The following is a 14411-nucleotide window of genomic DNA, read 5'->3' on the forward strand; positions in this document are numbered from 1 at the left end:
CAAGAAGCCCCTCATAGGCTGGAACTCTGCCAGCCTGCCAGGAAAAAGACATGGCTTCCCACGTTTTTCTCCTTTAAAGGAGAATCCATTTTTAAAGTTTGTTCACAACCCTTTCATACATTCTTGTGGCCTACTTTTGAGTCGCAACCCAGGGGGTGAGAAAGACTGCTCTACTGGAAGGAGGCTGCTGATAATTCAGCAACTTCTATTCATCTTTGGATTTCCAACCTCCCCTTTTCTCCTCCAACCCACATGATGACAGGAAAAAGATGCTGAACAAGAAAGATGATCCTGAGTAGCCTCTTGGATCTGACCGCATCTGTAAGATTCAGCTGTGCAATCTGAAACAAATTCTGCTCAGTTAGCTCCCTGCCACCTAAACCAAGGCGGAGAGTGACATATAAACTAAAGGCAACACCAGGCACCTACTTTTACATTTGAATTAGTCCAAGTCATTTTAAGAAAATTCTGCTTTCTGTGCAGAATGTGTCATTGCCTTCAATACCCATTCAACAAGTTACTCTTAAGTGCAGTTAATGAAGTAAGTTATTTTTCTAGCTGAAAAATACCAACATTAATTATTCAGAATAAATGTATTTAATGCAAGAAAAAATGGTTTGGGTAATATGCAGTAGCTTTATTTTCAGTATAAAGGTTTAAACGTATAAAGAAATCAAATGAAAAAAGATTCTGAAAAAATATGACAATTCAAAATTCTGAACATATTACTCAAAAGGCACTTAAAGTGACATCCAATAATGAAAATAATTTATCTGCCACAGTGAATGTGTAGGTTTTAAACATTAGCTAATGTAGCTTAAAGATACAGGAATTTGTTTATAGTCACTAGATAAAGTGAGCAAAACTGTCTAGAAAAAATTGAATTCAAATTTCCTAGACTTCAAAGCATTGCTCCTTTTCTTTCAAGTATTAGGAAAGTATAAGAAACGTACCCTAAAAATTAGGGAAGAAAAATATTAACTAGTCACTTGCAGCATTATGTCAAAAAAGTACTAGTTTACTTTGTGACAAGCTTTATGAAGTTAATTTTAACAAAACTGGATAGCAGCGTGAATACTTCATGGTATCCCCTGATCAACATGCTCAGCTATAAATGCTTTGTTCCATATTTCTATTATGGTCAAAGTAAAAACAAACAAACAAACAAACTTTTCTACAAAAAAAAAAATAAAATAAAAAGACAGGAATATTTAGAATATCATAAACAGAAAATGTAGGTGCAAATCTTGTGAATCTACCCTTGATCCCTTTTGCAACAAGTAATATTTATTTCCACTGACCAGCAATGGAAAGTACGACAATTGAAAGGGATTTTGTAGAACCAGAAATTGGCTGACATATTTTTGAATGGTTTAAATGCTCTTGGGACTGATAGCTTCAGATTAAGCCACAAACCTTTTTAAAAAGATGTCCTAGAAAAGGAATTAACTTGACAAATTTTCAGTAGAAAACCCATTTAACAAACACAAACTGTGTAAGTGAAGAAACCCAGAAATTTCTTGTGCAAAAAAATACTTTTGTGGTGGTACTCATCTAGTATTACTGAGGGAGAACTGTTCTGAATGGCTGCTATCTAGGCTTTTGCTTCTTTTTGCCAGATACATTTTCCTGTAGGTCTCAAACATTGCTTTTGAGTCTTTGGTTGACAGAGGAAGAGCCTCATTTCCTAGAGCCTCATTTCCTTCCAACATTTGTATGGCTGTATCAAGTGGAATGCTGTTGTCATCTGCAAGACAGATGTGGAATCAGTTACAAAGAACAGAGCTTTGAACATCTGCAGCTTACTTGCAATATCAGTAAGCTATGTAATTCACTATTTTGAAAGGAAAAATATAAAAGCCAACATTCAAAGTGCAGGAAGAAAGAGACTAAACATGCAATATTTAATTTTAGGGCCACCCACTGTGAAGATATATTATTATGCTTTACTAAAAACCGTGCAATCTAGTATTAACCTCACCACCGAACTCCCCTTTTTAATATGGAACTGTAATGCTTGCAACATGTGGGGGGCAAAAGACATATCAAAAAATGTTAGCTGAATATTCCAATCAATTCTACGATTCAAATGTAGCAACTGAAGCCCAACATGGGGAAAGTTCCAAAGGCTTCCAGCTTTAACACTTTGTAATGGCAGTAAGTGCATCCAAAAAGACAAAGCCATGCATACACAAATCCACTAATTTGGTACTACTGAACTAACTAGTGGAAGTACCAGTAATGCCAATCTTTTATTAAGATTTCCTAATGTAATTAAACAATTTTATTATCAACTAAACTTTATTATAAACTCAATTTTTTTTTAATAAACTCTAAATAGTATTTAAAAAAAATCAGTAAGTAACTCAAATCACCTTGAGCTGTCTCTTCTGTTTTTCTTTGCTTCACTGGCTTATAATTTAACCAATCTTCTTTTTTACTTTTGATTCCTGTGAGTTAAAAGGAAAGGCTTTTTCAATGATCTCTAACTTTCCCAGGCTTACATTACAGTTAACAGGTATTTAAATGGAAAAACAAACTTCAGTAGGGTTGCTGGGTTTAAGTTTATAGCTCTAAATACATGATCCTTCTTTATAATAAACCTAAAGGACATCACCTACTATAAAATGACAACCTCTAGCTCAAAGGTCTCATACAGACATTTTCTCCTGGGAGAGTTGCTGCTTTCCTAGGAGAAACCACAAGTGTACAGGTGATCAGGCTCTTTCTCCCATATGAAAAATAACCACTCCAGGAGAAAAATAACCTGAGAACAACCAAAGTTAAATCACTCCCAGGAGAGTTTTGCCTCAGAGAGTAAATGTCTGTACATGCCAAAAGTAGAACCCAAAGCAAAGTCACTCCATGGTACTAGGCAGAAGGCTTAACAGTCAGGAAGAACTAACAGGGAAGGAAGATGTTATCTCCCTACCCATCTTGCAGAAGAAAATGGGACAGACCTCAGTTATCCAGTGTGCTATGTTAGAATCTTTTATTTATTAAGAAATCTGGGTGAAAGAAAAAAATACAGAACTGCAATTGAGAGCCTGCACTTTATTCTAACTACACAGCCATTTACAGAATCCTTCTTTTAAAAGTTTTTTTGATTATCACCTTTTTTAAGGGATCATGCCATCTCACTTTGACAGAACAAGTTTGAAAACGCCCTGGGTTTTGTGGGACATGCGCGCGCACACACGCGCACATGTCCCACAAACTCTGAAGTGGCAAAAGAGAGGACAGGTTTTCAAACAAGGTCACAACAGGAAACTATATGGCAATGGTCTTCACAGTAACATACATCTCCAGAAGTGGTGGAGAAAAATCTAATTGGGAAAGCAAAGGTGATCAGAGGAAATTTAGGTGATCAAATGATTTTGGGAAGTAGACAGATGGATCATAAGTTTGAATCCAAGTACTATCCTCCCACTCCCTTCAGCTTTTCAGATGGCCCCTCCTACTTTTTGTAGGAGATTTTAAAACATCCATCTAACTAGGTTCTTATAGCATATGCAGGTTGTGAACTGATTAAATATTCTGAATGTTCCAAACTGCTTTGAAATATCTCTGAAACATTTCAATAGGTAAGCACACAGATAAAATGACTAACACAATGCTCCAACATGGCTAAACCATGGCAAAAATGTATCTGGAGGGAGCGGGTACTATTTTATACTGATGTTATATGCATGTAGCAGGTTGGTCTTCAAGTCATCACAAAATACAGTGCTCTTCTCTTCACCCTCATGGTCTCCCTGGAACCTAGGCACTGCCACCACCCTATAGGCTCCCTGCACATTGGCCACTGTCAGCTGGATACTGTTGCAGTTAGTGCCACAGGGTACTCAAGTGTCCAGCATGCCGGAAACACTAACTGACCATCTATGCCACTCTTCCCTCCCTATTGCAGGATGGAGCAGAGCTGCATGCCAGTGCAACTATTTTGAAGCATTCCGTTCCATTCCACAGGAAGCTTTAGGTTGTCCAGGGTCAAAACGCTCCTTTAAAAAAAAGTTTTAAACCCCATTACATTTTGAAATGTTTCAAATATAACATCTGTCTGCACCCTTCAACATACACTGTGTGCTTACTCCAGCTATGCCCCATAAACATTCACAACTATCTTAGGTAACCTAGGCCAATTAAAAAAAAAAAAGATAAAAGAAAATGTAAAGATAATGCTTACCACACAGCCAAGGCAAATGAAAGAAAACAGCTTTGTGATTCTGAGAACAGCTTAAGCCTCAGTTTCAAACTGTCACATTCATATAACTTATTATTCATCACGGTCTACATGAAATTTAAAAGGAATGGGACTGTTTCATTTCTCAAGACATATCAAGGCAGGTATGGTTAGCGACAATACTGGCAGTAAATTCCTTTCAGCTTTATATTATTGTATTCAACCTAATTTGGCATTAACTTTTACTCTTGTATGCTACCACAAGGAGACACACACACACACACTTTTTTTTTTTTTTTTTTTAATACATGGGGGAAAAATAAACTTCATACTGTACCTGCCACATGGCATTTCTTTCTGTCAGGAGAATGTTTCGTATCTAAACTTTCTCCATCAGTCGCTGTACTTCTAAACAGTATCTCTGGGCACATTTTAAACTCAAGCATTGGAGGTTTATGTAGTTTATTTTCTTCTGAAGGGAGGGCATCAGTTTTCCACTCCTGGCTGTACTCGGAGGCTCTGTTACGTTTTATATGCCATATAGGTTTGGCAGGAGATGTCTCTAGTTTTGTCAGACAAATGCTTTCCTGGGCAGTGCATTTAAATGCAACTCTATTCAGGTAGGTTTTTTTTTGTTCCCTTTGAAGAGAAATGCTTAGTCTATTAGTTCTTCTACTTGAATGTAACAAATATTTTTCAGGAAAACTTTTCTCAGAGCGTTTCTCTCTGTTTTGACCATCCAGGTGTTTCTCTTTGACAGAAACAGCTTTAGATTTTGTAGAAGGGCGTCCCCTTTTCTTGTGTAGTTTAGGGCTGCTACGATCTGCTAAAGAGCTTCTATATTTCCATCGATCCCCCTCTTTTGATTTTGCAGATCTCTCAAGATTTGCCACATTAGTACTTTGCTCAATGTGCAATGCACGTTCAGAAGTGTTTGCTTCACGCTCCTTGATCCCATCACCTTCTAATCTTGGTTTTTTAGACTCTCCCTTTCCACGCATATTTTCTTTCCTTTTTAGTCTACATAAGGGCTCGTGGGATGGGAGGACTCTTGTAGGTTTGTGCTGAGAATACTTGTAGTTCCTTGAACTTAAGTCTTTGTCGCTTCTATTTGATGATTTACTCAGGGCAGCATGATTATCCAACATATGTTTTATTTCGTTAATATTAAACCTGAAATCACTGTTATGCTTGTGGCTAGGTCTCTTAACTCTGTGTGCTTCTTGCGCTTTCTGTTCAAGCTTTTTATATTTATTTTCTTTATACATTTTAATAAATTTGGCTCCATTTGTTTCTGAACTTTTTAATTTGCAGACATCCATTTTAGAGTTTACTGCCTGCCCTTCTGTTTGGGTGTTATCTTTTTCCAAAGATTCAACCTTGAAGACTTTTTCCCTCTTTACAGTTGACACTTCCAATTGTTCGGTATTTGTAGGGCTGACCTTTCCTGAAGCTAATTCCTCCCCTTTGTATTCCTGAGCATCTTTTTCATTAAAATAGACTTCTTTTCCTGAATGAGGCTGCAACTCTTCCTTCCGCTGGCCATTCACTTTTTTTAATTGATCAGTTTCTTTTTTCTCAGAGAGACTACAACACCAGATTATTTCTTCTTGGATTTTAAATGGTTTGTATTCACTACTCACTTTCAGCTTAATATTTTTGTTTATCGTGGAAATTTTTTTACGTGCATCTTCGTCTCTTAAGGGAAGAGTTTGGCTCGCATCATCTTCTAATTTTGCAGGAACCTGCAGGTAGTTGTCCACTGCACAGTTAGTCTTTGTTGTTTTGTGATCAGTTCCATGATTATTTTCCTGTCTCTCTCTAAGGTCAACGTTTTCAGATTTTGAATTAATGTCATCATCTTGTTTCCCTAAAGTGGCATTTTTAGATAGACATGAACATCGTGGCACTTCGTATTCTGCAGCTAACCAACCCATTAAACAACAAAACATTTTTTTCTCTCTTGTAGGCGCTCTGGTTTCTTGTGTGTTCTTTTCCCTTTCTGCGCATAGACCCTGATCAAGTAGATTTTTTGAGTTCCCTTTATCTAGAGATTCTATTTCTAGAGGAGGTTTTTGAGCATTTTCCACCTGGATTTTGTTAGAGGACTGGTGACTGTTTTCAGGAAACAGTTTTTTCATTTGTTCAGAGTTTAATATTTTGATTTGTATTTGATCTATGGGATCTTTAGCATCACAACTTTTGATGCAAATTTGAGTTTCTTTTCCAATCTGATGTTCTGCACGCTCAGTCACAGAATCTACATTTTCTATCAGCTCCCTTGGCAGTACGTCCACACATTCGATTCCATAAGGAAACTCTTTTACAAGTTCAGTCAACTGATCACTGAGGTATGCTGGAGAAGTATCTGTACTGCTATTCCTTCCATCTGTACATTCATCCTCATTGGTTACATGTTCTTGTGTATTCTCTTGTCTTGCAATGCTATATTTATTTGTTTCAATTACATTAGATAAGTCATGTTTGTTTCTGATCAACTCCTGATTAACAGCAGCAACTCTTTCACCATGTCTGGCAGTCCTGTTAGGCATATTTAACATTTTTTTTTGTACTGAAGGAGAAATAATTTTAGAAGCATCTGCATTATTCTCTTCTGTAGAACTGCATACATTCATGTTTGAGATCTCATTTTTATTACACACGTTTAAACTTGTTTTTTCTAATGACTCTGTTTTTTGCAATAGTACGCTCTCCCCTTCAAGAACATTGGCTTTCAGTTCATCTTTACAAGCTTCTAGTTGTTGCTCATTATGCTTTGTATTAGATGTACTTTCTTCTGGCATCATGTTATTCCTCACTAAATGTAAAGGAACAGAACTGAACATATTTGCTATTTGTGAATTATAAAATGCATCACCTTCCACAAGTGAACAAACACTGGAAATCTGAAACATGCCATTGTCCAATATGACTTTTGTAGCATCTTCAGGTTCTAACAAGTCCTGCTTATCTTTACTCTCTTCTGTGGCCTCTTGGGGATTCAGACTGGAATAATTTTTGCTTGTTTCGAGAAAATGCTTATTTTTTAAACTGAGAGTTAGATCATTTTTCGTTACTACTTGAAAAAACGGACCATCTTTTTTTCGGCTTGTATCAGATGAAGAGACTGAATTTACAAAACCTTCTACTATTCTGTTTCCACCAGCTGACTTTGTTTGCTGTACAGTTGAATCCACTTTCTGTTCTGGAACTGAGGTATCTGATTTTAAGTAACTAGTTTCTACTGCCTCTTTATCAACGTTTATCAGAGATGAAACATCTCGTAGACTATGCACACTACCTGCTTCAATCACTGGAAAAGAGGTTTCTGAACAAGTTTTCTCTTTGACTTGCAGGTCACACTGAGTTTTCTCTTTAGAAAGGATTAAAGGAGAAACGACAGCAACTTGGGGTTCAAAACTCTTTATCAAATTAGAACCCAATGTATCATACTTTTGCCCAATAGGAAAAGTTGCTGAAGACAAATTTGCTTCATTTGTGCTTATTGCAACTTTATTTAGCTCCCCTTTAGCTACTGCGTTTCGGACGTTTTCTAAAATACAACACATACTCTGATCAACAACTTTTTCAGAAGCTGAAGAAACTTTAGCTGATTCTACTTGACCACACTGAGCATCCACGGATCCTGGAGGACACTTTCTCCATAAAGCAAGACATGCAGCTAGCTCTTCCATTGAATAATTGAAACTTTTTGTTTTAGAACATGAATTTTCAGTAAGTGGTGGTGTATGCTGAGCCATGTGTGTTTGTGAATTAGTTACAAACTCAGCTCTCTCTGATACATGAGGATTTGTGATAGAAGCATTCAACACCTGCTCGTTGATCAAAGTTTTGGTGTTCTTCTCAGGTGCCTGAGAACAAATATCTTTAGCATGCTGACCCAATTCAGGACATGCTGATACTGAATGCTGTAAGTTTTCACTAGCATCTTTTGGCATTCTTGTGCTGGACAGGACAGTTCTATCTGAGAATGTTACATTTGAAGGTTTTTTCTCATTCTGAAGAAGGGTAACCAGTATTTTATCAGCAATAGCACCAGACTTTTTCTCTCTCAATGCATTTGTGCTACTTAGCACAAACTGAAGAAATGAGGATTCACCAGGACTGGCTGATATATTCTGTGGTAGAACTTCATTACTTTTACCAAGTGCAGTAGAGCCTGAAGTGTTTTCAGTTTGTTTCAAGTTTTCTTGAGTAGAAACAACTGACAAGACATTTTTTGAATTCAAGACTGAAGTTCTCTTACTACTATTTACAGAACCTGGGAGTTGATCCTGACCTTGAATCCAAAGAGAACTTAAAGAATCTCCATGCTTAGTCTGATGACTATTCTGAGTTTTATCTAATACTTCACTGCTAAAGTTGGCTGTGATTTTGTCATTTCTTTCTTCAGGTTCACACTGTTCTAGATTCTGCGTTCTTATGGTATCAGTTTGTCCAGATACCCGATTGTGATTGACCACACTGAAAAAAAGCATGTGGTTGGCGTTTTGATTATGTGAAGGAAGATCAGAAGTAATTCTGTCACGTTCTGAAGCCACTAAGAGATTTTGTTTATACTGAAACATCTTTTCAAGTATTGCATATTTTTTTTTAATTACAAGCAGTTTTGCGGCATCCTTGGCCAGACTCTCTTTTGTTATTCTCCACTTTCCTCCTCTGGATGACACAGCTCTAGAATTGACAGGGAAATCCATTGAACCTGTCTGTTTTTTTTGTGTGGAAATGGCTTCATTCAGTGGTTTTGAAACTACATCAGAAGGAACTGCTGAGATTTCTCCTGTGGTGGTACAAAGCCTTTCTAAAGTGTTAGCTGAAGGTCTAGATGTTTCATTAACAGGCTGACTTAATGTCACATTTCCGCCTGCCCAACTAGTTTCTCCAGACTGAAGTTTCTGACGGTGCTGTTGTACATCTTTATAGCAAGAGATGTGTTTTTGTTTTGATGTAGGTTTTTGCTGATTTGGGACATTTTCATTAGTTACACTTTGGAGTATCTGTTGTATAATTGGCAGAGATTGTGCTGATGATCTGGATTCATAATTAGGAGGCCTTTTATATGTTGGAGGACTTCCATTACAAACTTCAGATCCTGTATGTACAGATGTGTATTGTTGCAATTGTGTACTTGCTGAAGTATTTGGACTTGATGAATGTGCAACCTGTAATGGATTATTTGGACAGCATCCTTGTTTTGAGGCATGTTGCCTAGGCAAACCACAAGACAAAGAGTTATGTTGAGAATTTACAAAATTATTTGATGACTGATTAACAGGTTCTGTTACACTACATTCTTGAGAAGAGTAAGGCCCATTCAAATTGTATTGTGATGCCTTTGCTACTGGCAGTCCTTTTGAACAATTACTCCTTTCGTGGCTACTTTGATGCAACATAATTCTCGTAGAATTAGGCTGTGCTAGTTGTGGCTGCATAGTATACATGTTTGTGGTCACAAACTGATTTTGTACTTCCTGAGGTATATTTTGTACATTACTTCCAGAGCTTATTTGGTAAGATTCAGTAGCTGGCCTTACATGTGAAAAACCATGTACATTAGTAAAAGCATTTGGCCAAAGAGTCTGAGTTGTGTCTGCTGGCATACGGGGATTCTGGTTAGGAAATTTTGGTGCTATTCGTACATATGAAGATGGATGTCTATCAAGTGAACGTTGTGTGTTAATAAAACCATTACCAGATAGAGGAACTTGTACAAAAGCTTGCTGCAACATACTGTATCCTTCGTTATTTACAAAAGGCGTTGAATTTGTAACCATATTTGTGTTGCTGGACTGCAGAAATACTGTTTGGTTACTTCCAGGATAAATGCAAGTATTCTCAGAGGGATAAGTATTTGTTTGAGAGAAAGCGCATCCATTAGAAAGTCCCTGTGATAAGTAAGTTTCTTGACTTTTCAAGTTATTTTGTGTATGAGCATTCTGGAGTGGTCTCACATTCCAGTCCATTTTGTCTTGATGCAGTTCTTTCCTCCTTGAGTTGAAATTTGCAATTCTAAAAGAAGAACAATATTATTTTTAAGCTCACACATTTTGGTTTTCAAAAACAAAAAGTCACTACAAACACAACTGCTGTAACAGCAGGAACTTCACTCTGCCATAACACAACCAGAACTTCACAACTGTCAGATTCTTAACATTTGTTTTTGATTTAAACTAGTTTCCCAATGTTTAAAAAAACAAAACAAAAAACACTTAACAAGTTTTACAAGTAATTGTCTTCAATCATTTTAGCACAATCAATTTATATATACATGCCATATAGACACCTAAGCAATAAGCAAAAGCAACTAACCACAAAAATTTACAAAATGTAATACAGGCTCAAGTGTTGCTTCTAAAGAACTGTCAAACTCCTGCAGCAACACAGTTCAAATAGACTGATAACACATGCAGACATTTGTTCTTCCAGGAGAAATTCTCCTGGGAGTAATTTAATCCTGGTCATCCCCAGGTTATTTTTCCCCCTGGAGTGTCCATTTTTACTCTGGGAGAAAAATCCTGAACATCTGTACGCTTGCAGTTTCTTCTAGGAAAGCAGCAACTCTCACAGGAGAAACTGAATGTCTGTACCATGTCACAGATAGCAAGTATAACAAGAGTAATTTCAATCCCTATCAACCCATTTATTAACTAATCAAAATATTAAATCAGGCACCAAGCATGTTCTTACAATTAGGTAATATCTGATACATAAGCTAACTTCACTTCTTAAGTCTTGGTGCAGCATTAATCTAGTTTATTTTATTTCTATTATTTTATGAGCAGTGTTCCCAGTTTTCCGTTTAAAATTATAAATTCTATTAAAACCCCCAAAATCTGTGTTTTTCCACAATTAAAATGAAACACCATTATATAAAGAAGTATCAGTTAAGCACAATGTTTTATTGATATATTTAAGATTTTAAAGCAATTTGTAAGTCTACCAGCACCTCAAATCACTATAATAAAATACATTCTAAATAGCTGTAAAAAAAACAAAACCAAAATCAAATGCCAAAATTTAATCATGCACACAAATCATGTGCCCTCCCATACTCCTTCCAGGAGTGCGTGCAGTGGAAGGGAGCCACTGTAGCTCCATCCTGCTCCCCAGCCAGGCCCTGTGGCCATGCATTCCCACCCTGGTCCCAGGCTCCAAGCATCTCCCTGGCTGGGCAGTGCCCCCAGCCCTGCCCAACTTGGTGCCTCTCTCACTATGGGCCCTCAACCTCTGTGGCACCCCCTGCCTGATCGCCCTCCTCACACTCCCCTCAGCCCCTTGCAGTCTGGAACTCTGCCAGCCTGCAAAGGAAAACTGGCCATTTCTCATGTCTTTCGCCTTAAAAAAAAAAAAAAAAAGCTGCATCTTTCTCTTTAAAGAAAAAATCTGCATTTTACCATAGCAAATGGAAAACCTGGACCCTGCTTATGAGCAGGGATCCTGGTTCTCTGATAGAAAAAAAATAAAAATAAATAAATAAATAAAAAATCATGAGTTCTCTGACAAACCCCCCCAAATCCGTTATTAAAAGCCTCCTGGCAGCCCCCCCTAGCCATGCTGGTGCCTCTCACACTGTCCCCCGCCAATGCTTCCCCAAGCCCTGCTGGTGCCCCTCACTGCCCCCACAACAGCCCCCCTGCCCTACTTGTGCCTCTTGCCCTCCCTCCCAAAGCCCCTGCCCCCACCCCTGCCAGAGAGGGCCCCCAGCTGCCAGGGCTATGGTGCCAGGGGCCCAAGGCTGCAGCTCCCTGCCCCCAGAAACAGGCAGCTGCAGCAGACGCAGCATGGAGCCAGCTCCCCCACTACTCTGCCTCGGGTGGGGGTGGAGCCAGCTCATGGCTCCCCTCCACCTCCCCCTCCCCCTTCCTCTCTGGGCAGGGCTGGGGGTTTCCCGCCCTATTTGGAAACACCTTTTGTAGGCTGGAGCTCAACCAGCCTGCAGAGCAGTTTGCTAAATTAGCAGGCAATCCACGGGTTTCTCTGCTAAAAGGAGAAATCCATGTTTTCTCTGATAGAAAGGAGAAAAATCAGTGGTTTTCTCTGTTTTCCCATGAGAAATGGAAAACCCAGATCCCTGCTTATGAGGCACTGAGTTAACTGGACCAGTATGGCCCATCACTGATTTAGACCCTCTTATCAGTATCACTTATTAACTTCTGTAGCTACTTTTGCCATGCAAATGCAGTAAACCCTCAGTTTCTCTCTCCTCAACCTCACTTACAAGACCTATAATAAACAATTTTTTTTATAAAGAAAAACCTGCATTGGAAACAGCTTGCAAGGCAACTTCTGTGAACTATATGTAGGTATACCTCCAAATATAACAAAGGGATGAAAAAGATCATAATCTGTTAAGATTTCTCTCTAACATAATGCATAATTTGTCCTGAGTTGTTGCATTTCAGCAATCATTCTCCCTTCCTTGATATAAGGGCCACTTGTTAAATGCTGTATGAGAAGTCAAACTCACATATCACTTTGACACTGTTGTCAACAAAATTTCAAGTGAATAACGGCACGTGGCTAAACAACATTAAGAAAGTTCTAACAGGCTTAATGGATAGTTAAGTGCATCAAGGGCTTCATTATTACTGGGCTAGCTCTATGACTATCCATTCACAGGGTCCCACTAAGTTTGTTCCCCCTAGTATCATGACCTTCGGCTTTTCTCCCTGTTGGGTGGAATTCTGTAATTCACCCAATTACGGCCTACATTACAGCCAACAAGCTGAAGCTTTACCTCCAGTAACCTGGAAATAAGTATTTACCATTATACAAAGCCAGACATTTCAAAGTCAAAACCTTTTAACAACCTTTCACCTTTCATTTGTTCTTGAAAAGATAGCAAAAATTTTGAGTAAAGTGCAAAACACCAAAAAAGGCCTAGATGCATGGGGTACTACTTACATGTTTCACCTTGTTCAACCCAGTCAACTCCACCTTGGCTTAGGATACCATCTCCCTAGCTGGTAGTTGGATTCTCAAGTAGCCTCTTCTAAAATACTCAAAGCCCTTCTCTTTTCTAAGGTCCTACAGATGCTACATTTCCTTTGATCCCAGTTTAGCGTTGGGATTCCAGCCTGAATGGAGCCATACAGAAACTTCTCCAGTTAATCCAGCTTCATTCATTTGAATCTGTACAACTGAATTCATCTGCGCCGTTGCTTTGCCTGTCCTGCTCAGTTCTTTAGCAGCTTTACAACCTCCTTCAATTTCATTATAAGACCTCAAGGCATAAACAAAGAACTTAACAGAGAAATCAAGTTTCACATAATATTTATAGAAAAAGATACAAATTTCCCAGTTCATCAAAGATGATATCAAGCCAAAACTTACAGTGATGTGTGAAGTTTAACTAAGATCAAAGGCTCCGGAATCCAAAATTCTGTTTAATCAAGAGATCTCAGACCTTCAAAAACCACACTACACTGTTTCCTGAAAAACAAAACAAAATACAACAAGCAATAAGAGACTTAAATCTCCTTGCTTTTAAGACCTGAATTATATGCACTACTGAAGGAAGTTCAAGCGAATAATATATTAAAATTGCTTGAACTTCCTTCAGTAGTTTACTTAAGTATATAGAGCAAAAGCTGTGTTAACCAGCACTTTATTAGCCGAAAAACTCTAACTGGCAACCGAGGGACATGGCAAAAACGAAACCAGAAGTACCACTCTGCAAGCAGAGTTTTTCTTTGCCAGTTCTTTGGCCCACAGCCCAGGGCAAAGCAGCCTGCATGGGGCAAAGCAGCCTGCACAGGGCCCCCCTCCCTGTCCCCCACCACACTGACGCCAGGGAGTGCGCCAGATGGTGCACGCTGGATTAACTGGAATATTTGATTAACCAGCATCCCCCATTCCCGGGGGATGCCGGATAACAGAGCTTTTACTGTATATACACATTCCAAGAAAGATAATTAAACTTAAGAATAAAAAGAAAGACATCAGTAGAATAGTAAATTACATCTGCCATAAAATGAAAACTAATAAAATTAAGAATATGCAATAACTGGATACAAAATGGACAGTTATCTTGACATTCATACATTTATAACAAATGAAAAAGGATTGAACAGCTGTTGCAAGAAAAACAAAGGATTAGTAGTTTCAGTTTCTCACCGCTGCTGACCTTGGCTCCCCCACTCCCTGTCCGATCCTCAGTGCCGCTTAGAAATCATGGCAGCACTCCCCCACAGTTGGAGCACTCTGA

General features: G+C 38.4%; 1 protein-coding gene across 1 annotated transcript in view; it reads right to left on the reverse strand.

The window, feature by feature from the left end:
* Nucleotides 1–616: 616 nt before the first annotated feature.
* RESF1 (retroelement silencing factor 1) overlaps nucleotides 617–14411 on the reverse strand; it is a 46675-nt gene continuing 32880 nt past the window's right edge. The window contains exons 3-6 of the mRNA XM_006270003.4: nucleotides 13538–13636; nucleotides 4521–10213; nucleotides 2376–2450; nucleotides 617–1747 (exon numbers count right to left, since the gene is read on the reverse strand). Coding sequence (XP_006270065.3) covers nucleotides 1551–1747; nucleotides 2376–2450; nucleotides 4521–10167 — 5919 coding nt within the window. The 5' untranslated portion in view covers nucleotides 10168–10213; nucleotides 13538–13636 and the 3' untranslated portion in view covers nucleotides 617–1550. The remainder of the gene's footprint in view (nucleotides 1748–2375; nucleotides 2451–4520; nucleotides 10214–13537; nucleotides 13637–14411) is intronic.

Source organism: Alligator mississippiensis, chromosome 4, assembly GCF_030867095.1.
Source record: "Alligator mississippiensis isolate rAllMis1 chromosome 4, rAllMis1, whole genome shotgun sequence".
Classification (NCBI taxonomy): Eukaryota; Metazoa; Chordata; order Crocodylia; family Alligatoridae; genus Alligator; species Alligator mississippiensis.